Here is a 20,404-nt window from a genome sequence, read left to right on the forward strand (position 1 = left end):
CATGAGTGCTGAAAGAAAGATGGTCACACTGTGTGTAGTTACATGATGAATATTTTATTTAACAACATTATAATAACTGGTTTGTACAGTACAAACAAAAAAGGCCGGGGTGCATCACTGTTGTTGCACAGAAAAATGTAAAAAAATAAAATAAAATAAAAAGCTAAATCACCAGCTTGGTCTATTTCCATCAAAACATATGATCAATATCACTTGGCTTCATTTTTGGCTGCCACTCAAAGACGATCCATAAAGATAATGGCTTTTTGAAACATGTCTAAAATAACACCCAGTCACTAACCACAGCACGGCCTTCAAGTTTCAGATGAACCTCGTTTATTGTTACTGAGTAAACCAGCGAGTTCTTTCTAACGTACTGGAAGCAACGGGAAGCTTTCTCACAAAGACACACATTTAATAACAGTGAGAGAGGCACAAACAGAATTACAGTACATGACACTCAAACATCTATTTACACATCAACAACACACGTTAGGACCAAACCGACGCCGGAAACACAAACAGAACAAAGATCACAGCAGCCAAAGTGAACTGTTGAGACCTGTTCCTTGGTGATAGATTCATATCTATGACGATGCATGAATATTACCAGAACTGCTGGTTTAAAACACAAAAGCTTTGACAGTTTATTGTGAAATTTTCAAGTGTAACAATATGGCTAAAAGTCCTAACCAAACTGAGCAGTGCTAAACACCTCTGAGTGTAATGTGACCAGGCACGTACAGCCGGTGGACAGTAAAGAGCAGGGACAGCAGTGTTAGTCTGTGAGTTGACTCTTACTCACAGGCAGATTGTGTACAATGTGCAAGGGTACTAGTTAACCAGTTAACATCCACCAGGTCTCAGGCGATCTAAATGATTAGGGCTGGGTTAATATCCACCACATTTCAGGGAGCTTTTGCTTACTTTACACCCAAAAAGGAAGCAGAAGAATAGACGAACTACAATCTAACACGGCCACCGGTGATCTGCTGGATGTTAAGAGCCAAAGAAGCAGAGTGAGAGATACAGTAATGACAATGTGCACCCCGAACTAAAAAGGAACCAAACACACATACAATGGCCAAAGTCAACATATAAATAGTACTCTATTAAAAAATACATATTTACAAATTAACAGCTATACTATCTTTGTACAGTAAGTGGAAGGTTTTGAGGGTTTTGGGTTCGTAGATGTGCATAAAGTAGCTGTTGGGAGCAGTGTGAGCCTGGGTCCATATATCTGTTTTAAATCCTTTCAAATACATTTGGGATGCACTGCAGTCAAAGCAGGGGTTGAATCAGGGCTGAGTTATCCCAAATCATTCAGGTTTTAAAGCCCTGTTGAAGAAGTTTTGCCAACTTTAACAAACAATATTCACTTTTCCACCACAGTTAGAATAAGAGGTTCTAAGTTTACAAAACAGCTGTGAAAATACAGGTAATTTTGAATATTAGATACTGCACAGTGCTGTAATATTTTTACAGCAGGAAACTGTTGTTGTAGATTACAGTAGGAACACTGTAAAATAACAGATTCATGCTTGCAAATATTAACTGGAATATTGTTACAGTGTTGTCGTGAAGGTTGCAAAAATCCAATCTTTCCACATCAAAAGCAAGCTGTACGTTTTTAAACTCCATTTTAAACATTTTGCTCCACCCGTGACCTCAATGCTGAGAGCAGTGAACTCAAATCTTGGAGGTATCCTGTATCACAAAAGGCCAACAGGGCAGGCTGTGTAATAGAAAGAACTTTAAATATCAGACTCAGTGTTAGTGCCATTGAAGAAGCTGCGTGTGACTAAACAGGGTCGAGAGACTAAACACAACACTGAACACCACCGGCGAGGAGGAGCGTACCGCACCCCTCCCTCAATGCAAGCACAGTACATCACCCACAAATACAGCAATACACAACAAAGTCATGACTGCACAAACAATCCCCTCATTGCAAGAAATATTCCTCTCAATAAATCTCTCAAGTTCAACAGGTCTGCAAAGTTATATATTTCCACCATTTAAATGAGGCAGGTAGCATTGAAAGAAGTCGTGTCCACACAAATATTCTTCCAGCGTACAATAATTACAATAAATTCATAAATAAATACATAAATCAATAAATATATCCTCGTTGTGCAGCATGAGTGAAAATAGCTTTTTTCATGAAACTACAGGAATTCACGCAGTCACGACAGAATGTATAAAATATACTTTGTGTCACACATGTCTACACCACACACACTGCACACTGTTTGGAATACATAAATCTGTAATGGCTGATGGTGCTACTCTTCAGACAAAGCGTCACAATGTTGGCAGGATCTGGACCCAAGCACGTAAAGCCAGACTCACACCACACAGATGTGGTCTCATTTCTACAAATCGTGGTTGTTAATGTTCATTTTATTATTTGGGAATCACTATTAATGTATGAAATACACAAGACTGATTGTTGCTTATTAAGTCATTTAGTCTTACAGCTTTTGTAAGAATAAACAATTTTTATACTCTTACAGTGTTGCGTCAAAGGTTCGTTTTAGTGCATTTGGGCCATTCGAAGGATTTTTAAAGCATTTGAAGACATTCTTCATGTCACGTTAACAAATCTGATGCACGTATGGGAAAAATTAGCAGAAATGAGGAAAGATGAAGTTCATTTTGACCTGAAGGATGAAATAATTTAACGCACTTTCTCAGAGCGAGCTGAAATGCACTGGAGGTTACGTAACCTCGGTTCTCTGAGTGTTCCCGTAATCAAACAACAGAAAGAAAGCTTTAAAGAAGACTCCAGCATTCGGAGCACATATGTAATAAAGTCTGCTGGAAAAAAAAGGTTTTGCCCTCCAATCACTGGGTCCTGCATCCAGACCAGCTGCTTCCAGATGTTTTTTTGGTTTTTGTAGAATTAAAGCCCCAGTCAGTCCTTTGCAATTTCTGTATATAAATAAAAACAAAACCACATACAGTTCCATTTCAGAACGAAAACACAATACTAAAAAATGTCCACTATGTCATTTTCCCTTTGTGGAAAAAAGTATAATTTAAAATAAAAGCCCATGAACCATCACAGACAGCTGTGTCACCCGTTATCCTTACAGTATTAGCACTTCCCCCTTTAATGGTCTCTGCCCATTCTCAGCTCACTGAGAGTTTAGGATTTTTTATCTATTCTAACATCAGCTGTGACAGATATAAGTGTTCTGCAGGTAAATATAGTTTCGATTATTCTGTAGGTTAGACATAAAGCGCTATTGTGCTCAATGACTTCTACGTTGCTGATTTTGGCTCTATTGCTTGCGTTGCCGCTTCTCTGGTTAACAAGGTGCATTAATGCATCTAAATCTCTGAGCTACATTTTAGGTGATGGACACAGAGCTTATTGCAAACTCTGTGTCCCTCCTTGGGGCAAATCTGGAAAGCACTACAGTTCTTTGTTTGATTTCTAACTATATACTCTATACAAAAATCAGTTTCTAAGGTTATAAATACTATGATAATTTTCCCTTTAACAAAATAATATACATTGCACGCTACCCCACCGTAATCTACGTGTGTAAAATAATTAAAAGGGTTTTTGTTTACAGGACACAGTCCTAAAAATAATAAATCTTTGTATATATTCAGTGTCTATATAAACATTATATAGAATAATTATAACTTTAAATTCTCTGGTGAACGGGACATTTTTTGGAGTAAATTTGGGATTCATCACCAACTACATCAACTCTAAGATCAAAGATGAAGCAGAACACCTCTGCAATTGTCAGTTATTACTGAGGGTGGCGCCAAACTCCAAGTAAGCAAAGGCATACTAGATTACAGCTTTGGCCATCTTATGAGCTTTCAGAATTTCTACAGTTAGCGTGACCTGTGCGGCTGTTAAATCCCCGCCGTGAAGAGCCGATTTCAGGTTGTGTGTTCACCATTTCTTTGGCTTTGCTCTTCAGAGCTCTCTGTGAGCACTTAATGAAATGCTGAAAGCAGAAACTGCAATTATCCTTTCAGACCTGCGATTTGAGAACGTTTCCATATACATAATTGCAACAAAATCTACAATAATATACGAACTACAGCTAAAATATACACGGCACTATACTGCCCACTACGACACATGTCTAATATTTTAAACAGAAGTGTGTCAGTTTAAAAAAATGTGGATCATTGTTATTCTAACATCACTCAGGCCTGAACTCAAACACCTACACCCCTTCATAAAAGCGTCATCATTTCACCTTGACTGTTACCCGGCGCCTGCTTCAATTTTGTTTTACAGTGTGTCATCCGGAGACTCACTGCCGTGTTGAAAAAGAGTCACACTGTCAATGAGTGCAGTTGAATTCCTAGGAATGTATGTTTCTTTTCAAAGGAAGAGAGGATTTAAAAGAAGGAAGCGTGAGAACGTTCAGAAAACAAGAAGTCCAAAGTGCGATGATGAGAGCAGAAAGTAGGACCTTTCAAAGGTACAAACCCATGAACTCGTAACGCTATTGTTATCTAAGCCTGCTGTAAAATAAGCTTTAGTTCCAATTTAGAGTATGTCTAAAATTGCTGTGGCTCTTCCTTCGTTTATAACCTCTCTTATCCATTAAAACCTCATCTACACCTGCTCTACTTGCTCTCCTGTTTAGCTTCAAGAGGTGTGGTCTCAGCCACCGGAGATGGAGCTGCTGCTGGTGCCTCCACCAGTGGGACCTTCTCCTTCACAGGAGAGGCAGGAAGTGTCACAGCAGTGCTGGCACTGGCTGGAGGATCCTCGGTGGACGAGGAAGGAGGAGGTGCGGCACTACTAAAGCCACGAGCAATCTCATCGAAGGTCTTGCCTTTGGTCTCGGGCACTTTGATGAATGTGAAGATGAAAAAGACGATCAGTAAGCCGGTGAAGATGAGGAACACCCACGGGCCCAACCACCCCTGAGGAGAGGAGAGAGCAGAGTCAGAATGATCTACAGCAAAATAAACCACAAGAAAAAAACGATCACCTCTCCCTTACTTGAAGTGTGGGGAAGCTCATTCCAACCAGGAAGTTAGCCGTCCAATTACAGCAGCCAGCCAAAGCCATGGCTGCCGGGCGGGGCCCCTGGGAGAACAGCTCGGCCACAATGAACCATGGGATTGGACCGGGGCCCAGCTCAAACATAGCCACAAAAAGCATGACAGCCAAGATGGCCACGTAGCTCATACCAGGGATTTTATCCTGCACAGACAAAGAGAATGAGCTACTACTGCAGGATCACAAAGATTAGCTTATCTAACAGTTAGTGAGAGCATGCAATGGTGAATTATTTGCTTTTCAGTGGAACTAAGTATATTTATTTGCTCCTTAATTATTTATTATTTTGTTTTTAAATTTTTTCCTACGTTTCCACATCTTTATACAAACCACTGACTGAAAATGGCAAGGGACAAAAATACAGAAAAAAGTAATAATATTAAATAGAATAATTAACCAATTAATTGCTTTTAAATATGTAAATGCTATGGGAAATAACTGATGGAAATACTGCATCGGCCATTCAATATAGCAACAAAACCAAACAGCTGATGTTGCATTTACTTTTGTTTTGGCTGTGGAGAGAATCAATCACATCTTTGTTCTTACTCCGTCTCTGTATTGCTCTCTGACGTCACCAAACTCACCAGCAGGAGGGACACAGTCATAAGCAGAGCGCTAACCGCCATCCCACCCAGTCCCAGGAGGTGCAGAGTCCTGCGCCCTGCTTTCTCCACTAGGAACAACTGTAGGACAGGGACATTGTGAGTGACGTGTGCTTCCCAGCGCACACAAACGCATACCAAGATGAAGAAGACACGCGGCGGCGTCACTCACAGAAACAATGGTGAAGATGGTGTTGACGACGCCGGCTCCGATGGTGGCGTAGATCGGCTTCTGCACACCGGCTGAGGAAAAGATCCCAGTGGAGTAATAAAACACCTGAGTGAGGTAGAGAGGATGGAAGTGAGAATATGAGGGTTGTAATATTACCTCATTTATAACAGTATCAAAATAAATAATGCATATTTTATTTTCCCGCTGACCTCCATCTTTTATAAACCAATTTTTCTATAGGATCCTTCTGGGAGCTGCCAACAGCGAGAATATAACAGCCCAACCTACCCAACATCCAGGAATAATAGCTACACACAGTTTTATAGCATGACGTTGCTTATAAGACATTTTTTAGTCAAATAACAACCTTTAGAGGACTTTTAGCCAATATTTTTTTCAAATTAACTAAAAGATCCAGACATGTAATAACAAATGCTCAGAGCGCTAAACTGCCCTCCATCTGTGACTCTGACCTGTGGTTTGAGCGATACCTTCTAGCACTGCTGTTATTTTTATAACGTATATTTATCAGTTTTATTATATAGATTTTTTTTTAAAATGAAGGGCACAGGAAGAGCTAAAAATAAACATTAAGCTTCCATCCATCCAAGTCAGGGCCACCAGGGAGGCTGGAGCCCATCCCAGCACTGTCGCAGGTTGCACAGAGGCAGGCAATCACTCTTGTTTATATTCACAACACAGCCAAATTCACCAATTAGCTTAATGCCATGGATGTCTATGGAAGGAAGTCAGAGTATCCGAAGTAATCCCACACAGGGATAGGGAGAACAAGCTTCTTTCTGTGAGCTGACAGCACTAACCACCGCAAAGCTGCACCAAAAACAGACAATAAAACCCATTAAACTTACAGCGTTAATTCCTGACAGCTGCTGGGAGAGCTGCAGCATGACGGCGATGAAGAGGGGCTGTCGGTACGCTGCCGTGCGGAACAGTTCAGCGATGGTTACTTTCTTCTCCTTGGCCATCTTGGCGCTCTCCTCCTTCATCTCCTGCAGATCTTTGCTCACATCCTCAGAGCCACGCAGACGCACAAGCACTGCGGACAGAACAGAGACAGGTTTTGTTCACCTTTACAGATGCAAAAGACAAAAAAACAAAACAGCAACAACAAGAAGATGTAGACATTCAAGAGTAACATGCTGGAACAACAACTTACAGCTATCGGACAGAATTCACCACAGTTCATGTGCAGATTAATTTTCATGGATGTTTATCACACATCAAACTCAGGACAGGCTCCTGGAATCCATGAACTGCATTTTAAAATGAGCTATAATCTTATAATGGCCACCAGCAGGCACTACACAGCAGGATTCACACAGGCTGAGTTCAAAGTCTTTTCCGACATAATGTCAGAGTTTGTTTATTTAAAAAAAGACAATCTGCATATTTATTCCTTCACAAAAGATTGTGAGTTATAGCAGCTTTGTTTATCGTAACCTTTATTCATAACATCAGGACACATTGCTAAATTTTGCTTTCTGTAGAGAATCTGCAGTCACTAAACAGTCACAGTAACTGTGTTTGTTTATCTTATGGAGGCATGAAGGAGAAGTGGGTCAGGGCCTCAGAGTCAAACCAAACAGGCCACATGTTGAACAGATGCCAAAACCTTCTGTCTGTTCAAGGACTCTCTGATCACGCTCGACCTTCCTCCTGACTCCGCTGATCCCACCTCTGTGTATCTGTAACGAATCGCTCTCCTTCTCACTGCTTCTGTCGCTGTAATGCTGCAGTGCTGTAGTAACTGCTGAGTCGTTCCAACATTATTACATGAAGACACTGTGTTAGTCAATGGGACCATCTCAAGGTGGTCTTTAGCAGTAATGCTGGTGCTAATAGAATACATATTATAGTGTTATAGGTGCCGTGGGGATAGAGACAATAAAGCTAACAACAGTGAATGACTGAAGTTACGTTTCTATTGGTGGTAGTTTAATTTAGTTTATTGAAATCCTTATTATCCCCATTAGTAGCAGTTATACAGTAATAGTAGCATTTACAAGACTATACTTGGTATGTGTTGTGCTTCATATATTTTAAGGTAAAGTGATTAATTTATTAGTAGACAGTTTCTTTGCTCTTACTTTGAAAGGCCAGCCACTGCTAATGAGCTAGCTCTTGCTAGTTCAGCGTGTTGTGATGGTTTTGAATATAAGTTTGCTAACTCCAGTCTCTTTTCTTCTACTGCAGCTTCCATTCTGCTCTGGGCTTCTACTGTGAGGTGGTGCGCCATTCTAATCAGAAGCTAAAAAAAGGTGGTGCTACTGTGACCTCACTGAGGCTTCAGAGGAGAGAGAGAAACACCACCACCAGGTGCAATCCAAGATGTTGGAGTCCATCCATGCACAGCAGCAGGAAATGCAGTAATGTTGTGTGTCATTGCAGTATATTTATAGATGTATTATTGTGTACCGTTGCGTGCCTCCTCTTCCTGTTTGAGGTTGATGAGCAGGAAGCGGGGGCTCTCGGGACAGAAAGGCAGCAGGATGCATTGCAGGACAGCGGGGGCCACAGTCAGGGCCAGCAGCAGAGGCCACAGGTTGTCTGAACCCAGCAGAGCTTCCAGACCAAAGATCTAGACATCAGGGGACACAGAAAAAGGGTAAAACTGATAAAAACAATAAAACTCAATCAGTTTGAATGCTTACTGTGTATCCTAGCTGATATCCTCTTGTAGATACTACTATGTAGTAAGACAAGACTAAAGAATATCTTGTTTTAAATTCATGCATAACTTTCATATTTCACGGCCTCACAGTTCCTCCACCCCTTCCTGACTCTGGTTCTCCTGGAGGTTTCTCCCTGTTAAAAGGGAGTTTTTCCTTCCCACTGTCACCAGGGGGCTTCCTCATAGTGGGCCATCTAATTGTTGGGGTTTTCGCTGATTTATTGTAGACTCTTTACCTTACAATATAAAGCACCTTGAGGTAACTGTTGTTGTAAATTTGGCGCAATATAAATAAAATTGAATTGAAGTAGAATCACTGTAGTGATCACTTTGGGCGGCTTTTGATCTTTGCTTTGTCACGTTGGCTTTTTTTCATTTGTAAAAACTAAAAGAAAGATGGTTTGTCCTCATTAGGAATGACATTTGTCTTAGCGTGTGGGACTGTATCCTAAGGTTTCTGTTGTTAAATTGTAATTAAGTGAACTTTAACTTTCTGGAAAAGTGTAATGCATTGTAATGCATTTCTTTTCTTGAGTAACGACCACAGCGATGATAATTATCCATATTAATTAATAATGAATTAACTCCTATAACTCAAAGACTTCTTGATACAAACTAGGTTTAGCTCAGATGCCTGAAATGAACCTAATATACATGTCTTCTGAGCTTTGACTTAATAAACTTTCAATTCAACTACATTTGATTAAATAGCACCAATTTACAAGAGCAGTCACCTCGAGGCACTTAATATTGTAAAGTAAAACCCCTGCAGCATTAAACAATCAGATCCGTGCAAAGCTTACTCCAGCAAATTACATTAATTTCCTAAAGCAGTCAAGCAGTCACACATCTCTAGTGTGCAGTTTTTAGTAGAGCTGCTGACCTGAGCGATCAGGATGCCCACAACCACGCCGAGCTGGTGCAGAGTGCCGAAAGCTCCGCGGAGCGGCGTTGGTGACACCTCGCCAACATACATGGGAGTCAGGCCAGTAAAAAGGCCACAGAAAAGGCCAATGACCAGACGCCCAGCGATCACCATCTCGTAGGAGGAACAGATGGTGGAGAAGCCCATAAGGAGGCCGCCGATCACTGCCAGAGAGTTCACCAGGATCATGGAGCGACGCCTGAGGATGAGGAGGTTGAGGAAAGAATATGAATGTTAATGATTAAAAAAACAAAAAAATGTACAAAAAAACTCCACAACTTGATGCTAAAACGTTTGACAAAGGAAAACTAACATTTTCAACCAAACTCCAGGGAGGAAAATTAAAGCTAATGTAGAAGCCCCAAAGACTGAAACTCCTGGAATGACGTCTCAAGGCTGGTTCCAAAAGTATCCATAGATTTCCATGTTAAAAGGCTTAACTTTAGACGAAATAAAAACAAAAAACAGTTTAAATACAGTTTAGGTTATATGGACACCATCTTTTCATTTTGCTAGCCAACACTAGCATTAGCTGTGTGTTAACTTCCCAGTAACTTCACATGGTGACTGGCAGCAGACTCACCACAAATAAACAATTTAGAAGGAAATGGAGAAATAAAGGAACAACTCTGGGGAACGTTAGAGCAGAGCAGCGAACTCAGGACAGACACGCTTCATGAGATCCATTAACAGTAATGGGCTGTGATGGTTCAGCTGTACCGAACAGGAAATGCACAGAGCCAATGTAGTGAAAAACACTGCTGTGACTTAATGTCCACAAAACTGCTCTAAAAGTAAAAACAACAGTTCTTATAGAGAGGCTGTAACTAAAAGGTTTTTTGGCTAAAGATGGTGAAAGAAAATAAATCTTGCATGTTACCTATAATATTACACAACAGGATGAAGAAGGTTTCGTACCTGCCAAACCGGTTAGCTATGACACCAACACTAAAGGAGCCCACCATGCCGCCCACACTGAAGATGGAAACAGCAACGCTCCAGACAATGGTGCAAACACCAGGGTCGATTTCCTCGTTATATCGCTTATACCAGGTTACGTTGAAGAAAGATTTGAGTTTCTGTAGGCAAAGATGGATGCACAGACAGAGGATGAGAAAACAGATCAATTCACAGAACTGGCCAGACAGAAGAATAGACAGAACATTATAGTATTTGGTATTTTATGTGTTCAATAAACAAAAAAATAACTATATTTAAAACGAAGATAAAGTTAGAAAGTGAGAAAAGTGGGTAAATGGAGAGATCTGTTTCAACCAAAACAACTTTTTCAAAGAGGGTATTTTTGTTATTTATTCTTTCACATTAATAAAGCACTGACTTTTATCTCTTAGTTAAGTAAAATAAAAATCTCCCCCAAATTAACACAAACATTTTATAATTTAAGCCTTAATATAATTCTGATGTAAATTTGCTTCTCTGAAAACAAGCAAAATTAACCCTTTAAAGCCAAGCGCATCATATTTGATACATGTGTTTTTAAGACTTCTACATATTCAGTGTGACAAAAAATGATATAAATTGCATGACACATTTTTAATGACTAACTTGCAAATATATGTCTGATGTAGCAAATGTGATACAAATTAAAACTCATATATGCAGATTAAGATTTGAGAGATTTTTATATATTTTGTTTAAAGGTTCAACAAACACTCCATTATCCAAAAATTAATGCTTGAGAAATCAGATATTTGTATTTGCAATCTTTACAATAACTTATATCTCCTACAGTATGAAGCCTACATCACATTAGATTGCTAATATTCACCAACCATCTCTGGAGCATTGATGACTCCTGTGTTGTAACCAAACTGCAGAGAGCCGATGACGGCGGTGGCGAGGGAGAACAGGAGATAACCTGTGACCTGCTTGTCCTGGACGGAGAAAGAAGGGGAATGAAAGGAGGAAGAGGAGAAGGGAGAAGAAGAGGTATGACAAAGATATTGAATATGAAATTTGATATCATAATGGGATTTTAAATCATTGCAGGAGGCAGACAGATGCAATAAAATGCAGAAGCTGACGCCAGACAGGTCAGAGATGCAGCGTCACAGGAGCAGTGATAGCAGGAATCAAACGGTGAAGTCACTCGGGCTGCACGTAGAAGCACTCACATGTAGGGACACACACTTACTCGTCATCTTTGAACTCTAATTAACATACCTGCTGCTACCACAAATCACTGCTATTTATTCTTCAGAGGACGTTCTTAAGGTTAAAGGCAAATAGAAAAATCATGAAAAGATATACTCGAAACAATAATACACAAAAAACTCAAGTGCCTTCTGGGTAGAGCCATGGCTCTGTGATCAGCTGTTTTCCTGCTTGTGTTTGTCCTTCCTGAAGATAATCAACTGAATGCAGACGAAATTCAATCCTGAAGCCGTCATCTGGTCCTGCAACAGAACCGGGCCTCATAACACAATCTATTCATCTATTTAATGAAATTAGGGTGTGTGATAAAGGAGCCATCACTGTTGTTATTGCAATCAGATGTTCGTAAGCTTCAGTAACGCTGATAAGATATGATGAAGAGTTTTATCAGGGTGGGTTTGCTCTTTAAGTATCATGCTTCTGTTATTGCTTTTATTGCTTTTATTTCTAAACTGAAATAATGGCTTAATTAAGATTTACTTTTGCCACATTACCCTTATCTTAAGGATAAATAACATTCTTTCTTTTGCATTATTTGATTAGTTGTGTTCCATAAACCCAGACTCTGAAGGTCTGAAGCTACTCCTGGTTCTGGTTCCAAGCCAAGATGGGCATCCAGCGTAAAACCTAATCAAATATGTCGATCCCTCTGCTGTGGTGACCCGCTCAGCAGCTGAATGCGTTTTTTGAGTGATGATTCTACACGTGCAACTTTTGTCCCCATTATCATCAAAATTTAAGTTATAGCTTGCTCACTATTCATTTAGGTAAGCACTTAAAAATAACTGCCTGGAGGCATTTTCAGGTTGACTGGCAAGAGTTGCTTCTGGAAGGACTTTGGTACAACCAGGTGCAGGATATTTGTTCTGCTTGAAAAGTTAGATTCAATATTTGTGAGTCTGCTATATTTAGAGTGCAGATTGCCCTTCACTTTTCTTCATTGCCTTCTGCACAGTGCAATGACATTAAAATCATAATTGAAATACATTTAATATAATAAGCTTGCTATGGATTATGCTAAATCAACAGCACAATAAAGTGTGTAGGAAATAAAATCCCTGTAGCTTTTTCTCTCTCCCTCTGATTGGTCGTGTTTAACCAACACCCCTGAGACAAAAAAAATCCTGAGAAGTGCAGTGTACGCTAATAATATGTGACCTCGCCGTGATATTGTTGTACCAAGGGCAGCATATCACCTGAGGCCCATCGACATCTCTATGCGGCCTCAAAAACAGCAGTCAGTTCCGCCCCGTCAGCAGTGGGTCTCCTTATTACCGGCTGCATGGTGAATTACTAACATCAGCAGAAACAAAGACACAGTGGCCCAATTTCTGCTGCTGTGACCCAGTTTGACCTGAATCTCATGACTAGGATCAATTTCTCAAACATAAGTATAGAGTTCTTTGATAAAGTCGACCTTCATTGACCCTTGATTGTTAACAGGAGGGATTAAAACAACAGCGCCATCATGAAAACTGTGCTTTGAGATCCATGATAAGTAACTGTGATCTGTATAGGAGTCTAATGGGAGTGTAATGTAAAGAAATTTACTTGCTGGAATGTGTTAATAATCTGGCAGCGGCATTTGGTGTTGTCTGGAGATGTGAAAAGATAATTGATCTAAGTCAAGAAACAAGCTATTACAATAATCTAATCACAAAGGCACAAATGCAGGAACTCCAGTTCCATCAAAGAGACCACATGTTGCAATTTAGAAATGTTCCTCAAATGGGAAAAAAAAGGAATGAAACACTGATTTTACATGCAAGTCAAAACCCAGAGAGGCATCAAATATAACACCAAGATTTCAGACACTGTGACTGAACAATAGGATGTAAGAGTTTGACTGAAATTAGAATATAAACCAGGAGGGGCTATGACCATGGCCTCAGCTTTGTTGGTGTGTAAGACAAGGTGAGAGTGTCAATCACTGATATGGGTTAAACATTGTAGTAAGCTTATATATATAGCCTTTGCAGGTGTTGACACTTGGACATTTGAATGTCATCAGCATATAATTGGAACAAAAAATAATTCAGAAAAAGATTTAATGATGACAGCTAAGGGAAGGAAGTAGAAAAATGTAATGGGCCTAGGACTGAACCTTGTGGAACCCCACAGGTTAGAGAAGCAGTGTTAGAGTAGAACTAAGAGAGACAGAACATAAGAGAAAACTCCCATCCAATACACAAGAAAAAAACAGTTAAATGCCGAGCCTAATGACTATTTCTATCGTTACAACGCCGTTACCGTTACTAACAAGAAAATGAGGTGCGGCCGCGTTACTATTTTTCAACAAACAGACGGTTGAAGCTGTGTTCAGCTTACCGCATCTTATATGGTGTTTTTTCCTGAATAGTTTCGTCACGTTTACTGTCTAAGGACAGCACTAGCAAGCACTCTCTGCTTATGAGCAAAAACCCCCCAAAAACAATAAAAAAACAAAACAAAAACCTTTCGTGTTGGTGGAAAAATGCACCATGTCGACCAATCAAAAAATGATATGGGAACATGACATTTGGATGTTTAGGAAGAGGGGAAGTTTTAGGAGTGACGGTGAGAGAGAGAGAGAGAGAGAGAAAGAAATACTGCAGAAAAAAAAAGAGAGAGAGAGAGTTTTGAGATGTGAGATATTTGTGACGTTTAGCGTGTTTGGAGTGTGTAGGTAATGTGTTGTGTAGTTAGTGTGTAGTGTTGTGGATAGTTTTGTGTTGTGTGTCAGATCAATGAGGTGACTGCTGTCTCCAGGTAGAAACAGGAGTGATACACCTGCTGCTGGCAGACCTGCAAGTATCAGGCTGTGATGTTTATAGTGGACAGAAATTATTTTTTTTAGAGTGGCACAAATAATTTGCGTGACATCTTATTGAAATCAGAACAGCTGATTGTTCTGTAAATAGTTTGAAATGGTTATTTAAAAAATAAGGGTAAAAGGTAAAAGGCTGCAAATAACTTGTGCATATGATTTTAAAATTGACAATTTATATTTGCATTTAAAGAAATATGATTCATTAAACATGTTTGTGGTTGTTACAGTAAAAAAAATATAACTTTTTCTACTGGGATTTTATGTTTTTTGTTTGATTTTAGATCAATTGTGTTAATACAGTATGTCAAAATGAAAACATGACTGTAAATTCAGACACGTGAGGTTGTGCTGAAAAGAATGATACCAAACAAGGCAAACAAATAGTTTTTAAAGGTGAAATGTAGAGGAAACATCAAAAGTAGTAAAACATGGCCAGTTATACCCTGGACCCCAGAGGGTTAAACTTTTTTTTTTTAAGTAACACAATAGTTACTTTTCAAGTAATTAATTACTTTTAGAACATTGTAACTCAGTTACTAACTCAGTTACTTTTTTGAAGAAGTAACTATAATTAATTACTTTTTCAAAGTAACTTGCCCAACACTGGTCAAGAGTATCAAAGACTGCACTTTGATCAAGTAAAACAATTAAAAAAGAATTGCCTGGATCAGAATAGCTTATTAAAAAGACGAGTCTCAGTCTGTCATGTTGCATGACAGGGATGTGAATGTACTTAAAACAACTGGTACCCTCATTTTTATTTCTTGAGATTAAATAAATCATAAAGTGCACTCTTTGGATATAAAGACTATTTTGCTTCTCCCGTCCTTAAGGATTTGTGTAAAATATAAAAATAATCAATAATCCTCTGAGACACCACAAACTAAAAGCCTCGACATCTCTCTGGGTGTGTCTGCTAATGGACATCAGAGCATTTGTCTGTATTTAATGGATGTTATGATATAAACAATCACCAAAAAAGATTATCTTTAAACTGCAATTAAAATTTTGAAAACTAGAAAATATCTGCAAACATGTGGCTGCCAAACAGTGGTGCTGCATGTTAAACCTGTGGAGTAAGGACCTTCAAGTGTTCATTTATTATTATTAGGCTCATATGGCCTCAAAATCAACATAGAGGTTATATGACTCAACTGACTGATGAAGAAGAAGAAGAGAAGAAGAAATCAGTGGCTTGCACCAACTACAAGGGCAGAGGGGTCAACCTAAACACTGTAACTGCTGTAAGGTGAGAAGATGGAGCCGTTTTACACAATTGTTACATAGTTACTGAAGGCTGTAATAAGTTTCTGTGAAAAAAAGAGTCAGAATTTGTGAATGCAGCCCTCCTCACGTGTCTGAAATCATCAGCATCAGTTCAGCTGAAAGTTAATTAACCGAGACACAGAAAAAAGGCCTCCAGCATGACGTAGGAACAAAATGAAATTCAGAGTGTCTTAGCTGTAAACCGCTCTCCCATATCCTATGACACACCCACACACACACACACACACACACACACATTTCTTTCTACATTTGACCTCAGTTTCACCTTTGTCTTCCTCTCCGTCATCCTTTTCATCCTTTTTTTTTGTCAAGTCACAGTGACTCAGTAGAATTCGTCAGTCACCTGACAGCACCCAAAATATCTCAAATAGCGATCAATGAGAAGGTTAAATGTCTGTACAGCTACATTTCAGCTACACTTTGACATCTGTGATCCAGAGGATTGTAACCTGTCCATCTACTGTGTCTGGGGGACACATTCTTTCTTCTAACTGCCGAAGCTCTTCTTGATTTTATGAATGAAACACTTTATGATTATATTTTGAATTATGAAGATATATCCAACTGGATTTCAAGCATTTTATTCACATTACTGCAAACATTTGAAGGACTTAATGGTCCTTTTAAGAGAACCTGTTTCATGCAAGGGCGTGTCCAGGAAAAGGAGAGGGTGGTGCCAGCAGATTGGACCTTAATGTTGTCCCAATCCCACTGGACTGGACTATTCTGGACTATCTGCAACATTTAAGTGATGTAATCATTACTTAATCAATAATTATGGTCCACTAATATGCCACTTTGTCTGTGATTATTTGTGATGAGTACTTTTACTTAATTACTTCAAGTATATTTTCTAAAACACTCTCAGAAAAGCACTCTTAGACTACTCAGGTAGAAGTTAGATTTTTACTTAAGTAAACAACCTAAATCTTCTTTTACTACTTTGCTAATGACTCAATCAATATAAAACAATTAGCTTAATAATAGGACTCCTGCAGAGTTCCATATTTCATTTAATACCATTTGATTTAGTGCACATGTCTGTGCCTAAGCCTGGAAATTAGGATTTTCTAAACCAGTTTTCTACACTGTATAGTTCTGATAATATACTCTTCCAAGTCATTATTCTTGGTCTCCCACGTCTTAAAAAAACCCCTGGAAACACCTCTGGTTTCATGCAGACAAATGTAATAATCAAGCTCCTAAAAACACTCTAAACAGGAGAAGGACAAACTTGGTAGTAGCCTGTTGCACCAAACACATTTGCTGAACAGATGCTGTGTTACTATGGCAACCTGTCTCATGATAACAGCATCAGATCACACTGTTCCAGTGTGCAGAAATCCTCCCTGATACAGCAGAACACAGATTTAACAAACAGATATTTCTGTGTCGTTTATACAACCTACATGTCATTTAGTACAACTGTGTGTATCAGATGATCACATGACGCATACATTAGACCTCTGTGCTCATACTGCATCTTTTTTTTTTAACACAACGTGTGTACATTTAAACCTCCACCCCTTATTCCACTCCTCTGTCCATCCATCCAAGAACGCCCACAGCTCCCCCTCCTCCCTCCTTCATCTCCATGGCAACAGCCTGGAGGTGACACGTTTATTGACAGAGGCTGAAAGTAACCACTGTGCAGCAAACATGCGGCAGCGTCTCATTCACTAAAGTATCACTAATCCACAGCAGCGCTGCACGGAGGTGTGTGTGCATGCGTGCACACACACACACACACACACACACACACACACACACACACACACACACACACACACACACACACAGATACGATGAGTGCATCTGACCTACATCTGCGCTCAGCCAACCAGCTCATAGTCTCTGAAGACTGAATTGTTGAAGGTAACCAGGGAGCAGGGTTAATGTATTGATCTGTTCATTATGAAGGACTCAGGCTCTTCTGTGAGGGGAGAGTCTCACAGGTGTCAGGTGGTGTACTGACAAGCAGATTCATAATTTGTATGAACAGAGGAGGGTGGGGCAGAAGGAGGCCATCTGAGCAAGGCTATAATTGCTTCAGTGTGTAAGGTTAGTCATAAATATCTGAGTCACTAAACATTTAAAGACAAACAAATCCTGTGAAATTGGACCTTGTACTCACCACCAAATATCTGACGTCTTTTGTATCACCTACAGAAACAATTAAAAGGTTTTTGTTTCACTGGATATTTTTAGGAAACAATTCCCTCTTTTGTTTTAAGACATTTCCTTGTTAAATTACAATAAAGTACAACAACATCAGCCATTATTAAATCAGCACTATTATTAAATTGTTGTGACTGTAATCTTTGACAGAAGTTTCTTAATAAAAAAGACTTTTAAGATTCCTAATGTAATCTGCACAGTTTATAACTGTAAACATGTAACTGCATGTACCTTAATACTGTACAAAATGACTTTTAATTAATTGCTTGAAATTAATCTTTCCTCATTTTTTTCATGTGAAGATTTCAGATTACATTTAGAACAAAAAGTAGTTTTTTGAGTCAAATAAATGGAAACACGAGCTAAACTACTGGGAACCTGATGTTCTTCATATGTCACATACTTTCCACCATAGCATTGATTTTTGGGAGGAAATAAAATTGCTTTCTTATTTTTGTGTCAAATGTAGTGCCATGCTTTGTAACTAGAAAGCAAATCTTAAGGCTTCATTTATACTGCAAAAGGTTTCAACAAAATTCATTTAGCTTCAAACTGACATCTACTATGAAGGTTGTGTATCTCTGACAACCTGTTAGACTGTGACAACCAGAAAATATGTAAAAGTATCTGAATTTGAGGCAATTTATAGTCATGTTAACCTTTGGAAGCATATTTTCTTGTCCTCTCACCCTACATGTCTAATCTTTCTCTCATTAACCTAAAACAAACATACAGTAATAAAACTGAAAGTATAAAGTAGAATGAAATATGCATTAAGTCGCACAAAATCAGACACTGCTACTGAAATGACAGATAATACCAGAATGCACAAACATACACATGGTGCACATTTGATACCCATCTGCAGAGCTTTGCATGACTCAGAGAGCTCTCATGGCGCACATACTGGCTTATACCACCCACACAGCTTCACTTACACTCTATATAGAAAAAAAGGGAAAGTATTAAAAAGAAATCCTTTAGTTGCAGTGACTATTCATCTGTTTTTCATCCAGTTCACTAAATGCAAACTGGAGCAGTAGGCCTGTTTTGTCCTACAACCGCTCTCTCTCTCTCTCTCTCTCTGAATGTGGGTCACACAGAATAAAGAATATTAAAATCTCTTGCCTGACTCTCCATCTTTTCAAGTCTGTCTGGGCGAACACCGGGCAAATTTTAGGATTTCCAAACTGCAGGATGGAGTCTGGAGCTGGGAGCTTCAGGTGGTGTTTAAAAGGCTTCGCAGGACCCGCCCGTCGGTGCTGAAAACTGCAGGAAAAGGAGGAAACCTCATTAGGCGCTGTCCGTGGTACCAAACCGACTCCATCAGGGAGGACACGACTACTCTCCCCTCATTTCCCATCAGAAACCGATCTCAAGTTATCCGTACCATGCTGCTATAATGCAGGTTTAAATGGAAAGAAAAAGTAGTTGAAATAATAAAGTTAACCTTTTTGTACTCGCGCGGCCTGATGCCGGTCAAAGTGGAGGTGTAGTAGATTATTCCCACCCCCTGCTTGCCCCCAAAGACCCTTAACCCGTGCACAAAGCGGACAAATAAAGGGTTCTCACCTGTCGTGACTGCCAGTCCGGACACAGGAGCTGCAGCGGTGGCTTTTTGCGGCAGTGCCTCCCTTCTTTTTTCATATAGGCTGTGCATACGGGAGCTGCGAGGGGAAGCGCACGTAGTTGTAGTCTGTTTGAAGCCAGCCTATGAGAAATGAGGACGCAGGGACGCCGTGAATGTGGCCGCGCCCCGTCAGAGTTTGACGTGCAGGATCTCATGACTCCTGCGCATCATCACCGCATCCCGTGAGGAGAGGCGGCGTCTATGTCCTATTATGGATACAGCCTTATTTCGGTTAGTTGGTCAGCTCAGTTAACGAAAAGACCAGGCGCATGCGCGGACGGAGTTTGCGTGAGCGAGTGTGGTGGGGGATGATAATGGTGAACCCTTCTTCCTCCCTGCTCCGTCCTGGTGTCCTCCTCGGCTTCCCATGATGCATCTCGCTGGTGACCTTGACAGAAGCCAGTGGACGACTGATGCTGCAGATGTTGATGCGAGGCGGGCAGTTGCCAGGGCAACAGGTCATGCAGTGCGGCACACAGGATATTCCAGCTGCAGAAACAACGCTGTGACTTTTGCACACTCACGAACATCCTCTCAGAATTTGTGAAGCACGAGCAGAGAAAAGCCACCAGTATGAGCTGGTGCTGAAATCACGCACGCACTGCAGTTCTATCACGCTCACGATTCGCGCGTGACAAAGATACAAACAAAAATCAGCTGACTCCCTGGAGGAGGTTTGTGTGGAACTATTATGCAATGAACGTAACACTTCTGTTCTGCCTCAGTGAATTTGTTTAAAAATAAATAAAAATCATTTGAGATTAAAATACAAAATAACCTTCTTTGCCTTTCGTTGTTTGACCTTAGCACATGTTTCCTGGCACGTTTTGTCTTAGCAGCCACAACCACTAAGAGCAGTGTTAACCGCTTAATAATTA

The 20,404-nt window shown here is 39.9% G+C and overlaps 1 protein-coding gene across 2 annotated transcripts; it reads right to left on the reverse strand.

Annotated features, from left to right (window-relative positions):
• Positions 1 to 52: 52 nt before the first annotated feature.
• On the reverse strand, positions 53 to 20,356 carry slc2a3a (solute carrier family 2 member 3a). 2 transcript variants are annotated; one of them, XM_085397018.1, is made up of 11 exons: positions 19,469 to 20,356; positions 19,025 to 19,165; positions 11,241 to 11,342; positions 10,366 to 10,526; positions 9,406 to 9,646; positions 8,267 to 8,429; positions 6,700 to 6,887; positions 5,831 to 5,935; positions 5,641 to 5,739; positions 4,994 to 5,197; positions 53 to 4,914 (listed from the first exon to the last, which is right to left on the reverse strand). In XM_085397018.1, exons 2-11 carry the CDS (start codon positions 19,034 to 19,036, stop codon positions 4,612 to 4,614), a joined length of 1,578 nt encoding a protein of 525 aa, XP_085253144.1. In that variant the 5' UTR covers positions 19,037 to 19,165; positions 19,469 to 20,356; the 3' UTR covers positions 53 to 4,611. The 2 variants fall into 2 exon arrangements, with proteins under 2 accessions (XP_085253144.1, XP_085253145.1); XM_085397019.1 differs by lacking the exon at positions 19,469 to 20,356 and adding an exon at positions 19,347 to 19,432.
• Positions 20,357 to 20,404: the final 48 nt, after the last annotated feature.

Source organism: Rhamphochromis longiceps, linkage group LG22 (assembly GCF_057381845.1).
Source record: "Rhamphochromis longiceps isolate RC_006_pf linkage group LG22, R_longiceps_female_GT1.1, whole genome shotgun sequence".
Classification (NCBI taxonomy): Eukaryota; Metazoa; Chordata; class Actinopteri; order Cichliformes; family Cichlidae; genus Rhamphochromis; species Rhamphochromis longiceps.